Genomic DNA, 26,015 nt, shown 5'->3' on the forward strand with positions numbered 1-26,015 from the left:
GAATATGCCGTTCCAAGATTGCTGCTCTGTGTAAAAACGGGAAACCTAATTTCTTTCTTGAGAAGCCAATTTCTCTCACTGCAAATCTTCAATCAACATCTCCACCGACCAGAATGAAGAAAAAAATGATAGAAACACACAGTTTAAATTTCAAGCCGATCCAACGGTGAACAACTGAGAAATTGCCATTTGAAATTTACTACTTTGGGCAAAAACGGAAATTCTGTTTTTCCCCTTCTCTTTCTCTCTTTGGTGGCTAGTCTCTTTCTCTCAAATGACCTCCAAAATCTGAATAGAGTTGTGGAACAATGGGTGCAAAGAGACACCCTCAAAATGTTGGACCTGGGCCTCACAAAGAAGAGAAAAAAACCCAAATTTAACACCAGTAAAATAAGATTTTATATCGAATTAAAGGCTAAATTTAAAAATTTCTTCTTTAATTTCTTTTTTTAAGAAAAAAATTCTTCTAAAATATTAACACATTCGAATTCGATTATATAACTTTTTCAAGTTATCTTTATTTAATTTTATTTGAATTTCATTTTCGAATCACTATAACTATTTTTATGACTATCACAATTATAATTATTGTCGTTATCTAAAAGAAGATGGTAATACATATGGAAGAGGGATATTTAGAATAAAAAATTATAATTTTGATCGAAAAACTAAAATAAAATAAAAATAAAAATAAAATGTTTTAAAATATTAGAAATAAAATTAGTATTTTGTATAAATATTAGTGACTAAATAATATGTTTATTTATTAGTTCACGTAAAAGTTAATTTAATTTGTATATGTAGTGTGTTGCCCTATTTACAAGTAGGGTACAGTGGAGCAAATCATACATCTATGATCTATCTAAAAACACGTAAGACTTTAAGAGCAAATCATACAATTAATATTCTGGAAAAAAAATATGAAAGAATTACAGATCCTATAACAAATAAATTAAATAGAATTGGTCTCAATCAAAAAAATAAATAAATAAATAAAGAAGCAATTGGGAAGCAACCATATACATAGGCATCATTATTTTAATGAAAAATTGAAGATTATAATAGTGATGACCATTGTCTAACGCACAAGTAAGTGATGAAAGTCTTTGCATCAATCCCCAAGCTGTCTCAAAATTATTATTAACTATTGAAAATTGCCTGTGCCAAAATAATTAAATAATGCAAACACCTATTTGTTGTCAGAATTAACAATATTTGTAAGATTGTGGTGTCTCCAGCAGCAGTAATAAAGGCTTCTTGTGTTTTAAGAGAATTAGGAATGCACCACAAAACACAGGCTTTTAATGTCAAGGAATTTTCTGCATTCAATCCTATTTTGTTTCTTTCATATTACGAAGGAGGCTTTAAATTTTCATGTGTCAAACACCCACGTTTTAATGCGTATAATAAATGTAATTTTAAGTTATTTATAACATAGGACATAAAAGTGGTTTTAAGACTTGGTCGTTTCGTATAGGATTAAAGAAACCGATTTCGAAGCTTATGTCCATAAGTTTTTATATTTAGGTTTTCATAATATATGTAAATGATTATAGACAAAAAAAAGTAGTGTCTTAATTCAGCAATTTGTATTGGGGTAGAATAATATCCTAACCCAATAATATTTTCGGTGACCTAATATGCAACTTTTTTTTCAATATTCTTTAACCGGCAGGCTAAATATTAATCAATGCAAATCTGAATTTCTGACGAAGTGTTTACTACTTATGTACGTAAATTCAAATCTCCTAACATTTGTTTAAACAAAGGAAGAAACTAAGCACTCTATTATAGATGCAACATTTCAATTAATTTTTTTTCTGTTTAGATTAGCGAAGGTAGGCCCATCTAGGTAGTGGGCCAAGCAACCTTATGAGCCTTTTATGTAACTGTACTTTCCAGGCCCTAAACACTTCCTAAGAAGCACTCACAAAAATAAGCCCATATATTAGGGAAAAAATCATATTACAAATGGGAGAAAATTCAATTATTATCTACAACTAAATGGGATGGAGGGTGCTGTTGGCGAGGCCCGGGTACTGCTGAGGAGACAAGGTGGTGTAACGGCGGCTCAGATGGGAGAACTCCTCGTCGTCCTCAATACTCGTCGTCCACAACCCGGTGGCGCCAGCAACCATGCAGGGGTCGCCAGCTAGCTGCAGAGAAGAACCTCGATGAGCTGCTTACTCTAGCGGCAAGGGTGGGATACAGAAAGAAATAACAGGTTGGGTCGGGTATAACGGGTCGGTTTAGGAGGGTATGGATCTCTGTTCTGGATTTGAGCTGGTCTGTCGGCCGGTCCCCGTCCAAAAAAAAAAAAAAACCATAAAGCTGCATCTCACGGATCAATTTTATATGATCTCAATAATTTAATTTTGATACATTATAATCTAAAATAATTTTAGACGTGTACCTAATTACTTAACATCATATTAATAAAAATAATTACTTTTTATATTAATTACGTAAATAATCATCTAAAAAAATAAATATAATCATCTAAAAAAATAAATATAATTGTACTATCAGTACATTAAAATTAAACTCTTTATCTCAAACTAATTATTATGAGAGCTGATACACTCAAGTCAAAGAATATTCAAAGAGATAAGGTGAAAACTAGGGGTTGAGTTCATACCTTGGAGGAGCTAAGATCTCTCTATTTACGAAAACTTTTGGAGTTTGTTAGAATCCATTGATTTGAGGAATTGTTGTGATTTGCTTCATCTCAATTTATGGAACATCGTTAAATAACGTATCAATTCAAATCTCGAATTATGGTTGGCCTCCGTTTGGGCTCGATTGTCGTGGAGATGGGTCAGATCTGAGGATCGTTGGGTGTGGCCAGTAGGCAGATCGGGAACAAAAATTAACTAATAAAAATAAAAAAAAAAATTATTTCTTGTTTTTCCTATAAAAATTTCTACAAAAGAGGGTATAATATCATTTTTTTAATTTAAAAAAATCAGGATGACGGTCGGTGGCGCTTTTTTTTTGGATGTGTTTTTTAGAAAGAGCTTAATACTCAAATATGGAGTAGTTGGAAGGCTATTAAACGTTGACTTATTCCCTTGATGGCAAGTGGGAAATGGCTTCCCTCTTTTGTCAACCCACATTATCTTTTTGTTAACATAGAATTTTGGTACCAATCTTCAACCTGTAAATCTATATAAATATCATTAAATGTGAAAGTTTTTAATTTGAAGATGGCAAACAAGTGTAATGCTATTTTGTCCCTCCTCCTCCTTCTTGTTGGAACATCACATGGAGGTGGCATAGCTATATACTGGGGACAAAACGGCAATGAAGGAACCTTATCTGAAGCATGTGGCACTGCCAAATACTCCCACGTTAACATAGCATTCCTCAACAAGTTTGGCAATGGCCAGACCCCAGAAATGAACCTCGCTGGCCACTGCAACCCCTCCATCCTCAATTCATGCACCAAATTCAGTGCTGAAATCAAGGATTGCCAGAGCAAAGGGATCAAGGTTTTGCTCTCCATCGGCGGCGGCATCGGCAACTACTCCTTATCTTCAATTCAGGATGCAAGAAATGTATCAAAGTTCTTGTGGAACACTTTCTTGGGTGGCAAGTCACCTTCACGGCCGTTAGGGGATGCTGTTTTGGATGGCATAGACTTCGACATTGAGCTCGGGTCAACTGCAAATTGGGACCACCTCGCGCGGTTCCTCAAGGCTTATAGCCGAAGGGGAAGGGAGGTGTACCTTGCTGCTGCTCCTCAGTGTCCAATTCCCGATAGGTTTTTAGGGACTGCCATTAACACAGGGCTCTTCGACTTTGTTTGGGTTCAGTTCTATAACAACCCTCCTTGCTCTTATGCCAACGGTAACATAACTAATCTTCTCAATTCTTGGTCACGGTGGACGAATACCGTCCCCGCAACCAACATATTCTTGGGGCTGCCGGCTGCAGCCGGGAGCGGTTACATTCCTCCTGATGTGTTGACTAATCAGATCCTGCCGGAGATCAAGAAGTCGCCGAAGTATGGAGGGGTGATGCTTTGGTCAAGATTCTATGATGTGAAGAATGGGTACAGTGACTCCATCGTTAGCAGCGTGTGAATGTCAAGATTTAAGAGCAGTAGTTGCAATGAAACAATTATTTTTAGGTGAAAACTCATCTAACGATTCTCAGTTATCAACTTGATGTAAAGTCAAGTGCACTTGAAATTTCACCTTATTTTGATGGTTATTTCAATTCAATAATGAGGGGAGAAGAAAGCAATTTCTTTTTCCTTTAATTTGTTGTGCTTTCCAACTTGTGTTGAGCATACTGCAATATTCATGTAGGAACGTGATACAAAAGCAAATAAATGTGATAGAATTGCTGTTTTTCAAAATTAGTTGAATTGCTATCCTTTCTCCATCATATGCTTTTTTATTTAACAAGCTGAATGGCTAAAGGCGGCTGGCGGCACTCAAGAAGGGAGAAAAATTTTAGATTAAAGAAAGATTTATTTAATAGAGAAACAATGCTATTTGGACCACCCTAAGAATTGTCTACCTCCACCAACAAATAATTGATAACTTCGTATAAATATCTTTCTTAGTGTAATAAGTCGGCAACTTTTGAGGACTTCTGCACCATTTTAGCTAAATGTCTTAAAATTTAAAAAAAATATATATATAAAAAAAAAATTTTTGTTAAATTTATTTTGTATTTATTAAATAAAAATATTTAAAATTTTTTGTTAATAATAAATTTATCATGTGTTGTTAAAGCACATGTTACCTAACTTTTTTAAATAATAAAAAGCAGAAAAACAAAATCGAATTAAATAACAAGGCACGGAGTAAAATTTGTTTTTCAACTAAGAAGGATTTAAAATACAATTTCGCTAGTTAACCAATATAGAATTCAGCCAGCTCCTGTTAAAAATAAAAAGTACTCTAATTAATACAATTTTAAAATTACATTCAGTTTTTTTTTTTTTGGTGACTTACATTCAGTTTATTATACTTAAAGAATAAAATAATTTAGTTATATTTTTTCTCAAACATCAATATAATATATTTTTTTATAAAAGACGAATAATAATATTTAATAATATTTTATAACTAAACACTATTTTTAATTCATTTTAAACTTGAGGTTATTAGACTACTAAAACGAACTTATCTTATATCATTTCTAATTTTAAATAAATAATACATATTAGACTTATAACTTCTTACTGAAAGAATAATATATTTTAACAAATATTATTATTTAAATCTCTATTATTTTTTCTCACAAAATAGTGATTATAGATACAATATTTTAATTAATTTTTTTCCTGTTTAGAATAGTAAAGGTAGGCCCGTTTAGGTAGTGGGCCAAGCCACCTTATGAGCCTTTTATATAACTGCTCTTTTCAGGCCCTATATACTTCAGCACTCACAACAATAAGCCCATATATCCACAACCAAAAAATAAAAGTTAACTGCTTAAATTGCTTTTATGTTCCTAGTTCAATTATTAGGAACAAAATCATATTACAAATTGGAGAAATCTCAACTAATATCTATAACTAGATGGGCCTATGCTAAAACCTTCGGAAAATCTACTATTAATGAACCATAAAGCTAAATCTCACGGATCAATTTTACATGTATTATCTCAAACTGAATGTTACAATTTACATGCTGAAGTATAGACATAAGTGATAAGACAAGACAATCCTCAACTCCCAAGTATGACATGGTCTTGTTATCATTGAATTCAAACATAAACAACTATCTTGGTTCAATCTTTCCATGCAGCCCAACGTTTTTTTCTTGTGTCAGCAGTTATTTGAAGAAACAAGAAAGTACTATACATACTTTGAAATCAAGGCTATGTAAAAGCATCAACAATTCAAAAAACTCAACACACACAATACAATGATGACTCTAAGCAACATCATTGTTAGAACCTCGATCACCAAATGTAAAAATAAAACTGAAATCACAAAGGTGTTATACAATTTACTCCGGCCGCCAAGAAATGGGTAATTCGGCAAAGGGACACGGAGGTTGGGGGAGTCGTGGTTGCCGCATTGAAGGGAGGGTGACTTGCCAATTACAGGATCAACTGCATGGGCATCTGAACCCTGTGATGGAATCAGATCAACAGTTTTAACACTCTGGGAGGGAGTTTGCGGATGCAAATGGCGAGAAACTCGCAGCTGACTCACTGTATCGGAGTGGATGCTGTCGGTGACTTGATGACCCGAGAATACTTACAGAAGCATTGCTTGGACTTGGAACATAAGGAGACATGAACCTCGAGTTAAGAGAAGACAAAGATGGGTAGCCCATGGAATGTGGTGAATTCAAGTGAGAAGCTAGAGATCTTTGGGATGCATTCCTAAGGTCTACAGAGCTTCGACTGATGCTTAGCGATGGGGATTGTCGGTAGGACCTATAAGACGGCTGAACGTAAGGGGTGCTAGCTAAAGAGTGGTTGCGAGAAACGGACGAGGCATGTGAAGGTGGACGAGCAATTTGAATAGCTGGGGATGACGCTAATGATGACCTTGTAGAAGATAAGATGGAGGATGATACAGATGCTGGGCTGGTCGAAAGCAAAGGCGTGGACTCAGAAGGCGGAGGTTCGCTTAAACCAGTTCTTGCATCACGCTTACAAACGGGGCAAAATGTTCTCCATGAGGTAAGCCAAGAATCCACGCATATAGCATGAAACTCTGCATATAACACGTTAGGAAAAATGGAATTAGACCTAAATACAACAAGCATCAATATAAGCAATGCCAAAGCAGAATGCTGAAATTAATCTTCTTTAGCATTATTTGCTTAGTTAGTTGACATGGTACCAGGACCTCAGAGTCTCTTATTCTACTTTCTCCAGATCTGATTCAACTAGTTCACTTAGCTTTCAAGCTGAGTGCTCGCCGATTTCTTACCTGTGGCAGATTCTTTTTGGTTTAGGCTATTTGGTATCTACGATAGGGATTACAATTACATCAGTTTCTCCTAAGTTCAGAAGTTTTAGCTTATGAAAAAGGGCCAAAGATTTCATGACGGTCCTCGGTTTTACAGTGTTTTAGTGTATATGGGACTAGATTGCTAATATGGCAGAACTTTAAAGCTACTATTCAGAGGGGCTATCATAATTGCTACATGGTTTATCACTTTAATTTCCCCATAGGTCTAAGCTGTTACTTTTTTCTGAAAATAAAAATATTTTTATAAGGATGTCTTATCCTCTTTTTGCAGATTTTCTTCTCTTCTAATAAAATTTATTTATATGTTTCATCACCAGAACATTTGTCAGAGCATCTAATGAACATATTCCCAATTAGTACGTGTAAGTATGACTTTGGGAAAGTTAAGATAGCTCAGTTTTTTGGAATTTCCAAATCTTGAGGGAACTTTATACACATGCAATTCAGCAATCATGTAATGATGAATCCAGGATACAATATTTTATTATATTTTTCAACTTGTTTGTCTCGTAAACCTTTTTTTGTGTGTTCAGCTTAATTCTAGCAGGTTATGTACGTTAAATGCAGAATAGCATTGGATTTGGTAGTCAACATCAAACAATAACCACTAAATTCAAACCAGACCATAGAACCCAACACGAGAATATCCTCTTTTTTTTTTTTTTTTGAAAATAGAAAACAATTATTTTGAATGGATTGCATCTGAAGACGAAGTAAGATTTGGTATTGGAAGACTTACTGTGACAACAAGGAAGTATCCTGAGCTTCTCTCCAACACAATAATCTTCAAGACATATGGCACATGTTCTGGAGGTACAGTTGTCTTCTAAGACTGCAGTAAATATCAAACTAGGCATTGCTTTCACTAGGCGACTACTCATACCATGAAATTCACGAACACGAGAAGCTTGAGGCCTTTCCCTTCTTATGCGATGCCTACGAACAAAGAAACAGGTGGCAAGCACAGCAGACATTGCTAGTAGGGAAATAAATGAAATTGCCATGATCGACCATGCTGAGTTCTCAAAACTTGGAATAAGCCATAGCTCCACATCAGTCCTTCCGGCGTATTCCTTTAGTAATTCACCTGAAGCTTTTGATATAAACACAGCATGTATTCTTATGCCAGCAGAATTTCCTGCCACTGGAATCCAACATAATAGTGAATTAGATATACGCAACACATGATATACACGTATATTGAAAGGGGAAAAAAAATATGGACATCTATCCAGTAATAAATCATCTTTAACGGCCATACTTTCACCATGAACTTAGTTAACTTACATCCTTCATATTGTGAACCTTTTACTCATGTATTGTATGAGGCTGGGTTATCAACTAATCATCCTTTTCACAAAGCTTTTAACAATGTATTTTAATCAAGTTACTAGTTACTACATTTCAACAGTTGTTCAGTCCTTGCTGATCCAAACTTCCATGTAAAGAGTATGACACTTTAGGAGCATCCTTTGCATTTAGTTCATCAGTGTTCAAATGTTCATAGAAGTTAAAATTTTCCAAATAGTTGTTCAATCCTTGTTTATCCCGACTCCAACGGAGACAAAATATGTCACTACTAGGTAAAACAATGAAGATGATTCTCTCTTTAACATTCCAACCAGCTTACCAGCATAAGCTTACCAACCAACAAACCCAGATAGCATGCATAAATAAATTTTGGTTCTTCAGTGTTAAAATGCTCATAAAAAGAAAAGCATATATACTTGATTAGAAATTAAATAATTCCCTCGCCATCTTGTATTGGAGGATATCCAGACATTTGTAGTGGAAAACATATATCTTGCATTCTGTTTAAAATTTTATGACTTACCATCCAGCTTAAACAAGGAACTACTCAAACATACAGAAAACAACAATGAAAGATCACTTCACATGATTGGATGGTCTAAAGCTATCAGAATCTGTGTCTCGAACATACAAACACAACATACAGACACACTCAACTATGAAAGATTACTTCAAGCCTTATGCCTTCCAAGTTAAATCATACTAACTTATCATTTTAATCCAACTTCCATGGAAAACATCATAATCTCATTTTAGGTTTACAACAACCATTTTAATGTAGAACCTAAAGCCACTATAGTGATTTTTTTATAATCTACGTAGCAATTTTCTTTTTTTTTTTTTTTTTTGCTACAACCAGTGACTGAATTTGATGACTCACATTATCAGTAGAGAAAACCAAGCTTAATGCAAATTGCATGCAGGATGAGAATGATAAACAACAATATGCTGTTGCACGTAAGAATTGGTCATTACTTGCAACCAAGACACCACTATCCTCATTGTCATAGACAATTGCAGCTTTGTAGCCAGCCGCTTGTGCTCTTCTGACCTTTTCCTCAAAGCTACATCCTCCCCTAATCATCAAAACAAAAGGCAAACTCGCATTCGGAAGTTGTGGAGCTTTGTTCGTGAGGTCAGTGCAAGCATCAAGTGGCTCTGCCGAATATAAGACCCCACATTCTCCAGACCCTTTGATCGTCGGAGCTGAAATGAAAACAGCATTTGTGTCAAGAAACAGATCATTAAGAAACAAAATTACCATCAGCAGCACTACAAACATTTGGAAAATACCACACGTCAGTGTTCACAATTTGATATTTTTCAGCATCAAATCAAATCCTTTTTTCTATTTTTTTTTTTCTCAACTTTTTTTTGCCTTCGTTTTGCAGATGGTTTCAGACATAGTTTCAGCCGAATCAGTTTCCCACTGACAGAGCTTCACCAAAGACACTACTTAAGTTGAAATTTTCACCACTCCCAAATACTCAGGAACCAAAATCACATTCAACTCATTAACTAAACAACTTAAAAGTTAAAACACACATCACATGCACACAAAAAAGAAGAAAACTCACCGAAATTAGCTTCGATATCATCGAAGGAGAGAGTGATGTTGTTCCCAATCAGCACCACTTTGGCAGCTGACAAAGCACACAAACCCAGCAGAGAGAAGAGAAAGAGGAGAAGATTCGAGGTACCCATCAGTGCAAAAGATTTGAAAAGAACAAAAGGGCAAAGCTTTTGGTTGAAAATCATGCAAATCAGAAAGCGATGGAAGAAATTTGGGGATTTTCTTTTACTATTTAGGGTTTTGGAAACACAGCAAAAAAAATAGATACATCAGCTTCCATCTCCCCAAAAAGAATCAAATGAGTCTCTATTCCTTTGATGCTTTTTCTCTGCTATAGGTTTGAAATTGATTGCCAATCAGAAAAACCGAAGAAAAAAAGAAACAATTATCCGAAAAATTGATTGCTGATACTATAAATCACTATTCTAAAAGAGAAATAAAAATAAAAATATCACAATCTGGAACCAAATACTGAAGTTGCAAGTTGAACTTTCTTTCTTTTTTTTTCTGATGAGTTCCGATTGAAAAAATTGAACTTTGTAGATAAGTCAGTTTGTTGCTGAATTTGCCAATTTGGTAACACTAATACACTATCAGAGAATTTTCTTTTTGATATTTTTTTTCTCTGTCCGGAGAAAATAATGAAATTTATAAAATCGGATCATTATCGTCTCTTATAAAATAAATAATATTAGGTAATCAGTTACTATATTCTATTTGCTTGTAATTTTCTACATAATTTTAATATTATATAATTATTATTTTTGGATGTATCAGAAACTGTGATAACATTAATATTAGCTGTTGTTGTTAATATTAATAATTAATTAAAATATGGTAGGGTTTTATCTCACCGCCAGAAGAACCCTGGAATAATATGAGGACATGTGGAACCTCAACCTTTAATATTTTATTTTAAAAAATAATATAAAGTTTGATGAATACATTATAGAAATGCAACAACATTCAAGAAGAAGCAAGTGGGCAAGTTGAGATGTATTTGGATTAAGTAGTGGGGCCTATGTCTTTTATGGTAAGTCTTCTGTGTGCTAACCTTGTTTAGAACCTTGTATACCACTAATTTTTCCTCTAATCATGTGCATGCACCAAAGCAAAACCACGTTCTAATCAAGGTTTCCTTAAAAATAAATTATAAAATAATTTTGATGCAAGAGTGTTTTTTTTTTTTCCTATCATTATTTTAAAATAAGAAATAATTGAATCATAACATGAATACATAGCTATGCAGTGACGGATCCAGAAAATTTTAGTAGTGGGGACAAAATTTATATAACATCATAATAATTTTTATAATAAAAATAATATGTATATATAAAAAATTAAATATTAAATTATCTATTAATCATTATATATATATATGTATAAATATATGTATTATTTAACTTATTTTTAATGTGTATTTTATATTTTAATATATATTTTATACAAATAATTATTTTTTATGTACATATAACATGATTATTGTTATGATTATATTTTATTATTATAAAATATGATTAGCCTTCAAAATATTTAATATATAAATTACAATACTAAAATAATAATTTAAATAATAATATATAATTTAAAATTCTATTGTTTTAGGTTTTCTATTTTAAAAAATTAAATAATTTTTCTCTTAACACTACCATCAAAATTTCTCTCTTTTTATATATATTACTAAATAATTATATAGAAATCCACTTCCCAACGCAATTAGAAGTCGACTCTTATTGATATTTATAGTTAAAAAAGTTATTTCAATTAATACAGTTGCTATGCAAAAATTAAAGCTAATTTAAAAAAAAAGATAAATAATATTCTTTTGAGTTGATTTTTAAAAAGGAACAATAATTTCGTTTAAATTTGAGAATTAATCATTCTAACGAATTTCTAATATAAAATTTTTAAATTGACGATTAAGTACCAAAAATTGAGTAAAAAATTATTGTGAGGTCAAATTTAATAATATAATGGGGACAAATAAATATTATTATCATATACTACTCAAAAAAATTTCAAATCGTAGTGGGAGCGCTTGCCCCACACCATTGTACATAGAACCGTCCCTGTAGCTATGTGATTATGTTATGTAAGAGATATTTAATATTAACAGTTAATATAAGTATTTTTATGATTTACAATAAACAAACTTTTCTTATTTTTACAGACAATTTTTTTTTATAACTATATGATATATAAGATTAAATTATATGAACAAAACCATAACTGAATGATTAATCAGAAGAATTTATGCATACAATATAATACAAGACGACCTTGGTGTTGGTGGTGTTGTCAGTACACCAATCAATTGTAAGTGGTTTTTTGCTTATTATTACCGGACAAAGAATTTTCATGGCTAAAAAGGATTATGTTTTTTGAAAGTAAATTGTAACAGTCGCCTCAACATTAGAAAAATCATAATATATACTTAGTTTTTAGATGATCATTTATATAGTCAATATAAAAAAATAATTATTTTTATTAATGTGTTTTATGTAATTAAATAGATATATGAAATTATTTTACATTAATAATATATCAAAATTATATATATAATTAAAAAATTGAAATAATTAAATATGAATAGTGCAAAGTCTAGTTAGTTCAGATCCCTTCAATATCAAGTGAGTTGTCATGTATTGACAACTTTGATCTGGAAATTATACCATTGGAATCTTTAAAATAGAAAAAAATGGCCCTTGTCATCTTAGAAATAAATAGAGCTAGTGTGTGAATCTGAATGAAAGTTTGGACACAACTTAAATTATCAAAATACACAATCTCAAATGTTTACACATCCTCCCAATAGAAATGAAATTGTCAAGTTTCATTGATAATAATATTATTGGTTTGTGTTGGTTTAATTAATCCTTCTTGTCTCCAGCTTAATTTATACACTGCTTTCAACTATAACTCCATCTCTCAAATACACAAGCATAAACGCATATGTCAAAGTTGATACGATTAAAGCATGCATATATGATGCAGATTCTTCCAGCTGTATAACTCCAACATAACCAAATATTAAGTCGCAATTTGCAGATGCAGCAGCCTTCAATAACTTTACAAACTCCTTTAGTCTTTCTTCATCTTCATTGTCAACAATTGTAGAAACTGTCTTCCTACCATAAGCTTGAATCAACTTAAGTGTGTCACGGGATACAGGCACAGCCGGACAGCCATAATTAAACAGCATAATAAGTTCATTCACAATAATAAAAATCAGTTGCTTCCTTAACAGCTTAATCAAACCCTTATAATTAGAATGAAAAGATAAGGTACATTGCCCCATAAACAAATTCTAAGGCAGTCAGGACCTAAATGTAAAAGAATCAGAGTAAGTAGAGATAGATGGATAGGGGTGAGATTTTGTCCTATCTGATCCCGTCCCACTTTACAATAACCTTCATAGAATCCACCTCGTTTTTATCCGTGAATAGTAAAAAATTAAACCATAATGGCATAATCCACTTTGGTAGGTACTGCCCTTATAATTATTAAAATCCAACAAATAAAATTAAATTTCAAAATTTATATAACTACCATTACATATATAATATAAATTAAAGTAAAAATAAAAAATATATATATATAATATTATTAATTATTTTACATATATTTTATATATTATATATACCGAGACGGATAGGGACGTGAGTAGGGCATGTGTTAGCCAAATTTGACCGCATCCAGCTAAAAACCCATCCTAATTACCCACTTCGAACACGTAAAAACTCATCCTAATTACCCATCCTAATCTGACCGCCTTATGCATGCAATAACCCATTGACCAGCGACAAACTCTTAAATGGAGCTCAGTACTGCGGCGGATTAGTCATTAACCTGTCAGGTTGGAGAATACCTTGGAAAACCAAAAAAAAAAAAAAAAACTAATCCGTATAGTGTTGTCATCCCTATAGTAAGTTAAGTTATTACAAGTGCAAATTCTATTCTATCCCCATAACCTTCGATAAATTTTGAGTATAGATGATATTACAGATAAAAGAGATACGATACTTGACATTGTGAAATTATTATTATATGAAGTGTTGTGTTCATGCTCACTAGTCACTACCAGCTACTTTTCTATATGAGCAATGCTTCATTAACATGCATGCAACCAACTTTAAAGGTGTGCCAACCAAATAAAAAATAAAGTAACAAAAATCTGAGGTAGCTTTCTAAGGGGGATACAAATAAAAAAAAGTTAGCTTTTAAATTCATGATTTTAGAAGAAAAAAACTTTTCTATTTAAAAAAGCAAAATTGAATATAGACCAATTTTATGTTGAAAATGCATAAAAATTAATTTCTTTATTTATTTGAGTTTTTAGTTTTTTTTTTCCAGTGTCTAAATACAACAAAGTGACCAACTTCAGGTCAAAATAATTGATAAAAAAAAAAGCTTACTATATATAGTCTTGAAATTTATATTTCTTCTTTTCTTTTTTCGCCCCAATTTTAGATATCATATAGTAGCTTCGTTATTAAAACCTTAACAATAAAGCTAAGAGTTTTAAATAATTCAAAACAACTTCGAGTAGGAACATAAAATGAACAAAAGTATATCTCCATTTACTAAAATAAACTCATTGCAAAATTCTTCCATATATGATGGACAAAGCTCTAGCTAAGCATGCCTAAATGAATAGGGGGATATGTTCTTCCTCGAATATGGACCAATATGTTAAAGGAAGTAAGAGTTTATAATTAGACAAGAAAAGAAAGGCCAAAATATCTATCCTATATTCCTATTCACATATTTCTTCATCCACAAGTATGAGGCAAATTTTCATCCAAATTGTGAGCTTCATACAACTTTGAAGCGGCAGGACAACCACAAGTCATGTGTGCATGAAGTGATTCCCAGTATCATCTGCTGTCCACACAGCTAACTCTGGCTATGCTCCCTCCATCCAAGGCATCTCGGTGCATGGTACGGAACAGACAAATGAGCGTTCCGACATCACTCCAACTTTACACGCTTAGAATTGGCTTCTCTTAACCAGTCAATGCATTCCTCACTAGTTCCAGAAGGATTCGCAAGTTGCCATGCCATTGATTTTTCTAGCTGCAAGTGAAAATGATATATTAGAACCTCAAATTTAGTAAGCGTTCAGTGTGCATGACTGTGCGAGTAAAAATGCAGTAAATAGAATGACTTACCCACTCCTTAACCAGTGGTCCTCCTCCTTTAAGCTGTAAGACATTCATAACATCTTTGCCACTGATCAATGGCTTCACCTCCCAAACTTTGTTGAGGCCTGTTATCCACCAAAATACGTTAATATTTACATAATGTGTGGGCTCCCAATCACTTAAAGTGGTAGAGGTTACAACTAAAATAAAGCCAAGCATAGATAGAACAAAGAAAAGAGATACAACTTCAAATGCTCAGCAAACTAGGATCATGAATATGAAGTAGAACAGGTAGATGCTGCAGTAAATTTTCAGTAAAAGCTATACACATCTTACACCTTCATTCTTCAAAGGATGCAAGCAATAGATTACAAGCATCAATGGTACAAGTTAAACGACTAATACAGCTCACCTAGTTTTATTATAGCACTCTCCACTGTATTAAACAGATCTCTCCGTTTGTGCAATTGTAAGGATTCATCCTCAATGTTGTTAATGTCAATGGGATGTAATAATATGGATACCAATAGTGCAACTCTCCATAAATCTTTAAGCTCCCTCAAGAGAAAACCTAAATAAATCAAATATAAAATCTTGGTCACGACAGATGCAATCCATATGTAAAATAACTTTGCAGTCACATCCTAGAGAAACAGATTTCCTTTCATTAAATTGAGGTAATCTAGCAAGTAGCTTAAAATAAACTTGATTACTTAAGAAGCAAAATGTAGATTGTGGCTTGGGCGAAGTGCAAATAATATATAGGAAACAATGATTAAAAAATGAATAGAGGGGAGTGTCCATGGCTAAGTTCCACTAGGAAACCCAATAATTTAGATGAAAACCACAACATAGTAAAGCATAATAAAATTAGCATACAACACAACTTACAAAACTAGCAAAATAAGTTAACTGAAGATTGACGACAACAAGAGCTAAGCTACCAGAAAAAATAAGGAAGAACTGCCAATACTAAGGTAGCAGACCAAGAGCAATATACCTGTTAGAACCCGGACTCTAGAAGCAACAGAGACATCATCAATCAATCGTCTCATCCAACCAACATCATCAGATTGCAAACCCTCATTAGATGCAAGACAAGGAATCAATGACAAGAATTTCTGCGATGCTCGGTGTAAATCAAGCACCTGGATTTTGAAACACAATTACAAACACATTAACCAATAGAAACATTAACCAGATTCTGAAAAACTGAAATGATTTATATTACAGATGTTAGAACTCTGTTATTCTGGGGTTTACTAAGGGTAAATGGTAACTGACCATTTCTGCATCCTTGGATTTTCGCTTGAGTGAGTCACGAATAATATAATTGACAACAGGAACCTATAATTCAAAATAATGTTATTGTCTTAAACCAGCATGTCATTGGAATACAAGAAAACTGACTAAAGAAACTGCATTACATAACAATATTAAAATGTTCCTCGTAAATAGATTTTGTGGATAAAATCAGCCTGCATTTTCAATTGAGTATCAGGTAAAACTTGAGCTCAATATTAGCAATCCTTGAAATGAGACAAATAGTCCCTCCCAAGATTGTCCAATAGCGTGGTTGTCATCTCTACTTGTGTCGCATGACAGTCTAACAAGATATAGATTGTGGTTTCTACATGTCTAATATGAAATACTTCCAAAACACAAACCAAAGAAAAAAAGAGGAAAAGAACAAAGCAAGACACTAGAGTTCTAATTTAGACACTTTGCTAGATGTATCGATTCAAAGCACAAAAAAAAAAATAAAAAAATTACAAATTCAAAAATAGTATCACATAGAATGGACAAGACACATACCACCTTCGCTTTCTTTACTTGGTAAGTGGTATTTTTAAGTGGGAGAAACAAAGCAGCAAAAAGTGACAACCTCCTTTCTTCGTCCTAAGCAACACAGAAATCATTTATCATGACCAGATATAATCAAGAAAAAATAAAATGATAATGGAATGACAACAACTTCTTATTGTGACCATATATGTGAAAATGGATTACGGTAAAAATGAAAAACTCATTACTCACTGTAAAGGTTGACTCTTTGAGTAAATGGACAAGGTTCCATGCAGTATCCAAGTAAGCAATGCAAAGTCTGGATAAAGTGAAAGAATTAGCTGATCACCGTTGCCAAGAAAGATAAACATTTTATCTTGTGCAAAAGTATAGTGAAAAACAAAATAGAGAGCCAAGAGGGAAAAAAATGTTACAAGTATAGGGTTTAGCCATTTACATAGGGAAGGAATAAAAGTGAGAAAAGTGTCTCTTCATAATTTGTTCAACTACTACTGTAATATTGCTAGTAAACCAAACAATTTTTTCTTATCCACAGGTTTTGTGGGCCTTGCCCTTGAGCACTTCATGTCATCTGTCAAGTTCAACCCATGTCTGATCTTGTATCAAAAGTTAAATGAATACTAGAGCCAAGAAGAGCCATATGCATTTATGTATAAAATTGATGCATCTCCCATCCAACTTATGGATTTCACCTCTATTCTTCATAAGATTTGGTTTTACAAACAACTCCATATATTATATTTCACAAGGCTTTTATAACATGTAAGGTGATGAGGGAAAAAAAAGAAATGAACTTTAATATATATATATATATATATATATATATATATATATATATATATATATATATATATATATATATATATATGATTAGGATTGTGTGTGTGAGTACAATAACAACACACGTCTCAATGAGTATAATGATACTTCTTTCAAATTTGAAGTTCACAACAAATATATAAGGCTGCTAGTGGTGCACTGACCATTATTGTTTTTTATTCTTTCTTTTTTTGGGTAGAAGTGGCAATAATATTCAGCTAACTCTTTCTATGTGCGCAAGATGTGTGTGAAATTAATAAAGGATTTGCAATCATTATACACCTTTTAACCTATTAAAAACAAGGGGGCAAAAAACCTGCAAACTTACCTTTCACATCCATCTGAAATAGTAGGTTCAAACTCAGGAGGAAGACTGAACACAGTCCAAAATAATGTCAGATCACAAATATGAGTCATTGCCTTGACAGGTTGATTTCCAGATATCATAAGATCAACCTACAAAACAACACACAGGAGACCATAGACGACTAAATTTTCAATATTATATATAAGCTATTTCCGTTAAAATATCCAATAGCATTCCATAATTGAAAACCACTTCCTCAGTATCCATATTGAAGGGAATGGGAGGGTTAGCACATACCTCTGTTCCAATGCGCTCTCTGCTAATTTTAGCAGCAAGAGCATCTTTCACATCACCACATGCAGCAGCTACTTTCAGATCTTCATCTAGAGTGAATTCAAATCTAGCACCTATATATAATAAAACATCTCTCTTAAACAGAGCTGGAAACCAAGTTCAAGCTTCGTATAAAAGCATACAAAAAAATGTTCACAGGGTATACAAAATGCAAATATCTTAAAAATTAAAGTATACCAAATCTAATGGCTCGAAGAACTCGTAAAGGGTCATCAAGAAAGGTGGCCTTGGGAGGTAAAGGAGTCACTATCCTTCCAGACTTAAGGTCTGAGATCCCTGCAAAGTGCCAAAGAGATTGATACATGTGGAGATATAAAAAAGAAATGTGTGGAGGGAAGAGGGGGAGGGAGGGTCAAGTAATTCTTATACTTGTTTTGGCAATAAGATCAATTCTAACCTCTCTTCGTGAAATCTTCAACCGAACCAGTGTTGATGTTGTAGAATAAGCTGTCATGCACAACCAAACAGCTTTAGGGAACTATCATTTAAAATGTCCGAACAAGGACTCAAACCAACATTCACAGAAAAAATGATGGGCCATAGACCCAGATATATGCACACAAAGATACCTGTTAATTGTCAAATCCCTCCTATATGCATCCTCTTCAGGTGTGCCAAAGCTTTGCTGTTAGACATGAAGAAAAACTTTATTTGGTTTTACTCGACTTGGTAATGGGGAGAATATACACAAGCACACATTGCAAAAGTAGATAATCAACATTTCATGTTGGCATAAAATTAGCTTAAAAAACAAGGAGTGTGCAAAACATAGAGGAAAATCGCCTTCATCAATAACAAGACAAGACATTGAAGTGATTCCAACTAGGAGGAAATTAGCATAACATGTTATACGACAATAAATCAAAAGGGAATAATATGAAATATACATATAACAAGAACATGTTAACATACCTTAGAAGGAATGCGGCTATTCTCAGTATACTCTTCACTCCTTAAGTTAACAAAATCAATCCACATATCAAACAAATGCATCCTTGCTGTCTCCAAATGTTTCGACTGGTCAGGGTTGCTGCCAAAAAAAATGCCATTTAAGTTCTACATCGCTCCAAAGAATTCAATTTTCATGACTAAACAGAGTAACACTTGAGAAACATACAATAAAAATGTTTTAAAAAAAGAAATAAGAATGGGAAATTGGGAAGAACATACGACTCAATGACGCAAACACCCTGAGCATCTTCACCGATGGACAACAAGTACTCCCTCACCTTGTCGACAAACTCAGTGCCCATCATATTGTCAAGAGCGATATCAATGTCATAGCAATCCTTCCCCAGGAGCTGCAAAACCAACCAAATTCAAACTCCAAACGGAAAAATTACAGGTAAAGAGCTATGTAGAGAGAAAAGAGCGAGGGACCTTGTCGCGTACCCAGCCGCCGGCGACGCGGAGCTGAGTTTGGAGGTTAAAGTGGCGGAGAGTGGCGAGAAGCCTATCGAAGATTCTCCGCTCAATGTCCGAAAGTTCGATTTTGTCCCTCACCTGAAGAATGTGCTGAGTGGCAATCGACATTGGTGCGCAGGCGGAGTAAATTGGAAACGACGGCGTAGAGATAGTTGTTGTTGTTGTTATTGTTGTTGTTCTTGTTGGAAGGGGATAGTTAAGAAGAGGAAGAGGAAGAGGAAGAGTCGTAACAGTTGGTGTGCGTAAGAGTGAGAATCTAGTGAGGAAGAAATGGCTGGTTGCAGTTTTCAAAGTGAATTTCATGGAATCCTTATACGGTTTTGAATGCAGACGCTTTATATAACACACTGCTCAAAATTGCGGTGCTTGCCCATTTCCCTCATGCTCTATGCTTGTATAACAAAAGTATAAGTGGTAAGTTCAATTCTTAGTTTATAGAGAAGGGTAATAAAGGAAAAACCGTAAAAACACAACATGAAATACAAGTGCTTATAAAAACTATGATGGCATGAAACATGCCTGTTAGAGATTATTTGAGTGTCATTAAGTTGTTAAAAAAAGATCTTTTATCAATGAAAGAAGATCTTTTACATTTTTTAGCATAGTTATTAGAATCGAACTGGTAATTGAACCAAGTAGACTACTGGGTCATTGGTTGAACTAGTTGACCTGGTCTCACTTAAATAATCAATTGTCCAGAGATTAATTAAGAAAAAGAAAACACCCCGAAAATTAAAGTTATAATGCAAATGCTGAAATTAGGACTTTTTTTTTCTTTCAAGGAAATATATTCCATTGGAAAATAAACTAATATGGCAGCATTCCAATATGTTTTGTGAACATGAACATTCCTCTAGAAAAGCCTAACCGTGTGGCTGTGACTTGTGATTATGCTTTTATGTGCCACAATGTATCTTCTACTGTCACTCTCTCCCCTTTTTTTTTTTTTGCACTTTTTAGCATCTTTGTTCTAAACATGCAAAGGAAAACAAAAGGGCCATCCTCCATCAAAAACAAGACAAATATAACAAAAAAAAACTTCAACTCAAATGAAAATTCCATGTTGAAACTTAAAACTGCTAGAACCTTCCCATTTTCTCTCTTTTGAAAACAAACAACAAACTCTTATTTATTACCACTGACCTCCAAATCAAACCATTGCAAAGTGATTAATCCACTGAGGAAATTAAAGAGTGCTACACAACACCAGAAGAAGACCCTCTTATTAAATCTTCATCATTTGATTATCAAGCTAGGAGACAAATTTTGTAGTGCTAATAAAAATGTCTTCTGCTTTATTATCTCTCTCAGTTTTTCCAACTTTAGTATACAAGCCTCAAGAAAGGAAAAAGAACAAAGAGAACAACAAATTAAATCAATTAGTTTTACATACAAATACAGTTAGCATCAATTTGTCTCTTCTAAACCTACATTAAAACAGCAAAAATGAAGTCCAAAAAATTAATATAGAATAACTATAAAAAAAAAACTCACCTCTACACTGCAGAATGTCAGAAAAACCAAAGTCAGCAGTTAGCGACGGGTTGGGGCCGTTCCACCGTCGAAGAGGCAGGCCACCGTCGAGTAGAGGTGACCGCACGAGCAGAGAGAGCCAGCAGAGGAGGGAGTCAACACGAGGACGACAGAAACGGAGGTATCAGAGACAGAGGAGGCACGAGGCGGAGGCGGAGGCAGAGAAGGCAAGCCACGGCGGAGCCAAGACGGCCGGCACGACACAGAGGGAGGCGAGAAGTGGCGCAGACGAAGCAGAGTTGCCGGCGAGAGGCGCGGAGACGAGGCGGTGATGTTGTGGTGACAGTGTGTGACCCTGAGGCTGAGAGCCGCTGCCTGTGTGAGAGTGTCAGAGGTTGGGGATGGGGAGGGGCGACCCGTGGGAAATTAGGGGTTTTTTTTTTTCCCTCGTAACACAACGACGTGGTATTGGGTGGGGGGATTTTTTTTTTTTTTTTTTTTAAATCAGAATTGGATGGAGGGTTAAAAAAGTAAAATACACGGTGAAGCTACTGAGTCAAAAAGAGTTAATAGTTTTTCTTGTTTTGTTGCTTCAAAGATCTTAAGATTTTTAGCTTTTGTAATTTTGGGTCTTTGATGTTTTTGCCCTTGGGTTTTATTAGGGCTGTTCTCCGTGTTTTTTTCTTTTTTGGGGAAGTTAGAAATAATAAAATTATTTTTTTTTATGGTTTTAATTTGAATCTTAATTTTAAATTGTGCCTAGGCTGAAAAATCCCTTGGATTGTTATGGTTGGATGGCATGAAAAGTGGACTTGTAGTGTATCATGTTCGGATGCTGTTCTGTTTTTGCGTGTTTCTCTGAATCATATTTAGGGTTTTAAATTGTTAAAACCAAGGGAAACCTTTTTAATTGATGGGAGTAAAGAATGCTAACAATTCTTAGCCTCTTCACTATTGAATATGTGGCCAAATTCGGCTAATAGTTCTTAAGGTGAATGAATAAGTCCTCCTAGTAATATTTGATTGAAGGATTCAGCTCATATTCAGGTATAATAATCACTATGTGCCTGTGCTCATGAGTTTCAATTTAGCAGATGCTGATATTCAATTGCTGATGATTGTTTTGGAAAATAAAATCATTAAGATTCTTTTGCTGAATTCTAGTTCTGTTAATTTCGTTGCTGGTTTGTTTGTCGTGTTTTAATGTAGTGGATTTAACCTAATAACTTTATCTTGATTCACTGAACCATGTTAGATTGAGTATATAATCAGATATCAGGTGATATCAGATTAGTAAACCGTTGATTGATTTCTTGTCTTTTTGTAGGCTGAAACTTGAAAGTACTGTTGCCTAGGTTGGTTTACATTGTTGTAAAATGATGTTTTTCTCAAATGAAATTGAGACGGTTGAGATTAGAAGTTTGAAGTTTTTGCAAAATTTTTGCTTGCCTTTATTAGTGTCCAAAAATATATTCTGTTTCCACTTTCGAGAAATTTTGCTAACATTCAGCAGGTTTTCATACATGTTTGCTTTTTGGAGCCTGGTTTCAATTCAAGAACTTGGGATAGCTTGTGATGGAAAATATTACCCCTTATTCTTGTCCCCATTTTCAGCTATGGTTCTAGTATGAGAAACATTGAACAATTTTGAAAGTTTTCTTGGTTCTTATTTCATTTTCTTGGATCCCTTTATGATTTTAGGAAAAACTGTGTCAGTGGATCTGGAGACAACAAGAGGGAGGATCAAGGGTTGCAACAGTTGATATACTTAACTACATTCAGGTAGTATCATGTATAAATTTTCATAAATCCTTCTGCTGATTGAGAGTGGCTTAGTGGGGGAAATGTGTATTTCTCTAGCAAACAACACCAACACACACATGGGGTAAAAGGGGATGAGAGAGATATATGGACTATAGAAGTGGAAGTTAGTGAAAAGAAAGTGCGTGATCTACGGAAGTTGACCTGATCATGAGAATTTTTGAAGGGCCTAAGCTAAGCAGCACAGAATTTTGTGTAGAATTTGGCCCGAATCCCACCCATGATCAGGGATGAGTTCTTTTACTGCCCATGGAGAAAGAGGTACAAGATAGTTTTGAAATGTTATACCAGTCTTGCTGTCTTCATTCCTCAACTATCAGTTGAAGTTTTCATGGTTTTAAGAAACATTCAGTGGAGAAACGATGCTTGCTTATTTATCAGTTGTCTGTTGTATCTATAAGTAGGCTAATTCACTTCTTGTTGCTTTTCATTCTGTTTTTCTGCAATCCTGTCTATCTTTCTTTTTTTATTTTCTTAAATTAAGAGATGGTTTGTATGGAGATGTTCTTTTTAGTTTTAGTTTCTGTGAAATGGTTTATTTGAAGTTGTATATTTTACTTGTGGGCTTCAAGACAGTACAAAATTGCCCTAAAGCCGCTTCTTGATAGAGGTAGAAAAAATAATTGTAGATCTTATGCCACTTTGAAGATTTGCTGGATCATCCATTTAAAATCTTAAACAGTGAATATGATTATGAAACTTGAGAACTTGATGATCTTGTGGCAATCGAAAAGGGTAGTTACGCAGGATAGAAAATATTTTTGAGCCTGATAACTTACCCTGAAAATTAAAGCGATTATGGTTGTTGTGTGTGTGGTTGTGGCAGCTATTTAGATATGTAGATGTTTTGGGAAAAGTGTGATACTCAATGTTTGGCTGCTCTGGGATGCCTTTAGGCTTTGAGATTATTGGATTTGTTATTCTTGGTTGTAAAGTGCATATGTGAAAGTTTATTCCACTGCTTGCAGAATGAGCTTGATTACTCTGGAGAGGAGCCATCTGTGTCGCCCAGAGCACCACCACAACACCAACAATCTCAACATCTTCAGTTACTTTGTTACAAACTTTAATTTGTCCAGAGATTTTTGCAAGATAATATTTCATTCTATATATTCTCCCTCTATTATAAGTATTCAAGTAGAAAATACATGTATATTGAGCCTTGTTATTTTTGTCATACTTCATTGTAAAATATTGTCAAGCTGGATCAGATTTATCTCTGGATGAACCAGTTTGAGAATCTTGAATAGCATTATCTTGTGGCTGTGAGTTACTTTGTGATTGTTCCATCTGTAACAATCAGAAAATCATAGACCAGAAGATAATTTCAGAAAACCATGAACAAATAAGATATTCAGCAACCAAAATCATGAAGCAACAAACAAATTAATCATGAACAAATAACCTCAGAAAATCAAAAGCCAGAATCATGAAGCAGCAACCAAATTCATCATGAACAAATAACCCCAGAAAATCAAAAAAACAAAATCATGCATCCAGCAAACAAACAAATCATGAACAGATAACAAATAAATCAAAAATCGCAAACAAATAAATAAAATCAATCACAGAAAATCAGAAGGCAGCGAGGAGGAATAACCGAATAAGAACAGAGTATTACCGGCGGCGAGTAACGGCGACGAGAGAGGAGGCGAGCTCGGCGACGACCAATGAGGAGGCGAGCTCGGCGACGACGAAAGAGGAGGCGAGCTCCGCGACGAAACAGGACGCGGTGGTGGTTGCGGTGGTCAACGTCGTCGCTGCTGTGGTTGCGGGATGCGGTGGCGATGGCGGTGGGCTGCGAGGAGGATGGTGGTGGCGTGCGACTGCGAAGAGGGGAGATTCCTCTACTGGCTTCTGGGTGATTTCTGAGTAATTAGGGGATTAGGGCTTCGTTAGGCGTTTAGCCTTTTTTTTTTTTTTTTTAAGAGGCAAAACGACGCCGTTTAGCACTTTTATTTTCAAACCAAAAATCGCTAAAAAATCGAACGGTTCTTCCAGTTCACCGGTTAACCGCCGGTTCGACCAGTTTTTTGTCAGGCGGTTTATAACCTTATTCGGACCGGCTAGGTGACCGGTTCCCAGTTATTTTGGTTGAACTGGCCGGTCCGGTTCGGTTTTCAGAACCATGGTTAATAGTCAAAATCGTTCTTAAAAAATACCTCGATCTTCATTTTTGTCTCTGAAAGATAAATTTAATCAAAATTGTCCTCAAAAGATTTAAAATTAACCATGTTAGTCCTTCCGTCTATTCTGTCACTAACAACGTTAATTTTACTGACATGGCACGTTAGTTTTTTTTTGTCTTTTTTGTCGTGGGCTGTTAAACCCAAGAAACAGAAACAGAACCCTAACTACCCAGAACCTCGATCCACTCGTACCTAGCCCAAAAATCTCTCTTCAACCTATCTGAGTAGTTTCGAGCCTCCATTCCCGTCCCGCTGCAACACAACCCCCGCAATGGTGGTTCTTCAAGCTTCACGCTGTGCACCGTCTCCAGTAACTACCGCCGTCGCCGGATGTTGCAGAGTTACCACGCCTTGCTTGAACGTCAACCTCCGCCACCTATCAAGCGTCTTAGAGCCCTTGCTCCACAGCTGCTGCCACCGCCGCATCAATGGTATAGTGCTCGCTTTCCACCCCCAATCCAATTCGGTTAGCCGCATCACAGAGCACTACTTGCGGAACACGGTTGTCGTTGCACCAAGGAGGACGATTTCGAACTTCCGCCGTCGTCATCGTCTTCTGAACGATATGCCCGTTCAGTCTCCGCCCCTGATCTGAGCTTCCTCGGACGTATGCTCCTCTGTCCGTGGCTCCTGACGTCATCTGTTGTTGCCCTTGCTACTGGTTCTGTTGACGTCGTTCGATCCTTGCTCCTCAGCAACTCTCGACGTCGCGTCGGATCACTACCCTGAGTTCAGGGGGCGGGTTAATCGTACAGGATTGCTCCAGCGCTCCACCGAGTTCCATGGCTGCAATTTCATGTGCTAATCTATTTCCCTCCCTTGGCGTCCAAGTGAACCCGAACTT

At 34.8% G+C, this 26,015-nt stretch overlaps 3 protein-coding genes and 2 long non-coding RNA genes across 8 annotated transcripts; 2 read left to right on the forward strand and 3 right to left on the reverse strand.

Moving 5' to 3' along the window:
- Window positions 1-1,802: 1,802 nt before the first annotated feature.
- On the reverse strand, window positions 1,803-3,027 carry LOC140182467 (uncharacterized). The gene is made up of 2 exons (XR_011878090.1): window positions 2,639-3,027; window positions 1,803-2,331 (listed from the first exon to the last, which is right to left on the reverse strand). It is a non-coding gene; the product is annotated as an uncharacterized lncRNA (long non-coding RNA).
- A 17-nt stretch (window positions 3,028-3,044) lies between these two features.
- On the forward strand, window positions 3,045-4,363 carry LOC112779240 (hevamine-A). Its single transcript, XM_025823490.3, has one exon. It carries the CDS (start codon window positions 3,207-3,209, stop codon window positions 4,083-4,085), a length of 879 nt encoding a protein of 292 aa, XP_025679275.1. The 5' UTR covers window positions 3,045-3,206; the 3' UTR covers window positions 4,086-4,363.
- Window positions 4,364-5,595: 1,232 nt separating this feature from the next.
- Window positions 5,596-10,750, reverse strand: LOC112777215 (receptor homology region, transmembrane domain- and RING domain-containing protein 2). The gene is made up of 4 exons (XM_025821529.3): window positions 9,838-10,750; window positions 9,236-9,466; window positions 7,689-8,093; window positions 5,596-6,688 (listed from the first exon to the last, which is right to left on the reverse strand). The coding sequence occupies exons 1-4, from the start codon at window positions 10,016-10,018 to the stop codon at window positions 6,120-6,122; spliced, it is 1,386 nt and encodes a 461-aa protein (XP_025677314.1). The 5' UTR covers window positions 10,019-10,750; the 3' UTR covers window positions 5,596-6,119.
- Window positions 10,751-14,392: 3,642 nt separating this feature from the next.
- On the reverse strand, window positions 14,393-22,021 carry LOC112775556 (tRNA nucleotidyltransferase cca2). Of its 4 annotated transcripts, none has more exons than XM_025819254.2 (16): window positions 21,183-22,021; window positions 19,644-20,079; window positions 19,434-19,564; window positions 19,176-19,293; window positions 18,833-18,888; window positions 18,661-18,710; window positions 18,441-18,539; window positions 18,207-18,316; window positions 17,931-18,058; window positions 17,015-17,081; window positions 16,793-16,876; window positions 16,262-16,324; window positions 15,978-16,125; window positions 15,390-15,548; window positions 15,005-15,102; window positions 14,393-14,909 (listed from the first exon to the last, which is right to left on the reverse strand). In XM_025819254.2, the coding sequence occupies exons 2-16, from the start codon at window positions 19,989-19,991 to the stop codon at window positions 14,805-14,807; spliced, it is 1,764 nt and encodes a 587-aa protein (XP_025675039.1). In that variant the 5' UTR covers window positions 19,992-20,079; window positions 21,183-22,021; the 3' UTR covers window positions 14,393-14,804. The 4 variants fall into 4 exon arrangements, with proteins under 4 accessions (XP_025675039.1, XP_025675038.1, XP_025675040.1 ...); XM_025819253.3 differs by having other exon boundaries at window positions 19,644-20,074; window positions 21,183-21,787; XM_025819255.3 differs by having other exon boundaries at window positions 19,656-20,074; window positions 21,183-21,635.
- Window positions 21,855-24,127, forward strand: LOC112775557 (uncharacterized). The gene is made up of 3 exons (XR_003189583.3): window positions 21,855-22,208; window positions 22,863-23,243; window positions 23,951-24,127. It is a non-coding gene; the product is annotated as an uncharacterized lncRNA (long non-coding RNA).
- The last annotated feature ends 1,888 nt before the right edge of the window (window positions 24,128-26,015 follow it).

The sequence above is a fragment of the Arachis hypogaea genome, chromosome 19 (assembly GCF_003086295.3).
Source record: "Arachis hypogaea cultivar Tifrunner chromosome 19, arahy.Tifrunner.gnm2.J5K5, whole genome shotgun sequence".
Taxonomy (NCBI): Eukaryota; Viridiplantae; Streptophyta; class Magnoliopsida; order Fabales; family Fabaceae; genus Arachis; species Arachis hypogaea.

Bases quoted from the DNA above. Each gene is read 5' to 3' on its own strand.
- LOC112779240 (XM_025823490.3), top strand. From the start codon at position 3,207: ATGGCAAACAAGTGTAATGCTATTTTGTCCCTCCTCCTCCTTCTTGTT.
- LOC112777215 (XM_025821529.3), bottom strand. From the start codon at position 10,018: ATGATTTTCAACCAAAAGCTTTGCCCTTTTGTTCTTTTCAAATCTTTT. The intron at 8,094-9,235 runs GTAATGACCAAT...GTTGGATTCCAG, and splicing joins TAGTGGTGTCTTGGTTGCAA to TGGCAGGAAATTCTGCTGGC. The intron at 6,689-7,688 runs GTAAGTCTTCCA...TGTTATATGCAG, and splicing joins GATACTTCCTTGTTGTCACA to AGTTTCATGCTATATGCGTG.
- LOC112775556 (XM_025819254.2), bottom strand. From the start codon at position 19,991: ATGAAATTCACTTTGAAAACTGCAACCAGCCATTTCTTCCTCACTAGA. The intron at 18,540-18,660 runs GTTAGAATTGAT...GGCACTTTGCAG, and splicing joins TGAAGATTTCACGAAGAGAG to GGATCTCAGACCTTAAGTCT. The intron at 18,059-18,206 runs GTATGTGCTAAC...GTTGTTTTGTAG, and splicing joins GAGAGCGCATTGGAACAGAG to GTTGATCTTATGATATCTGG.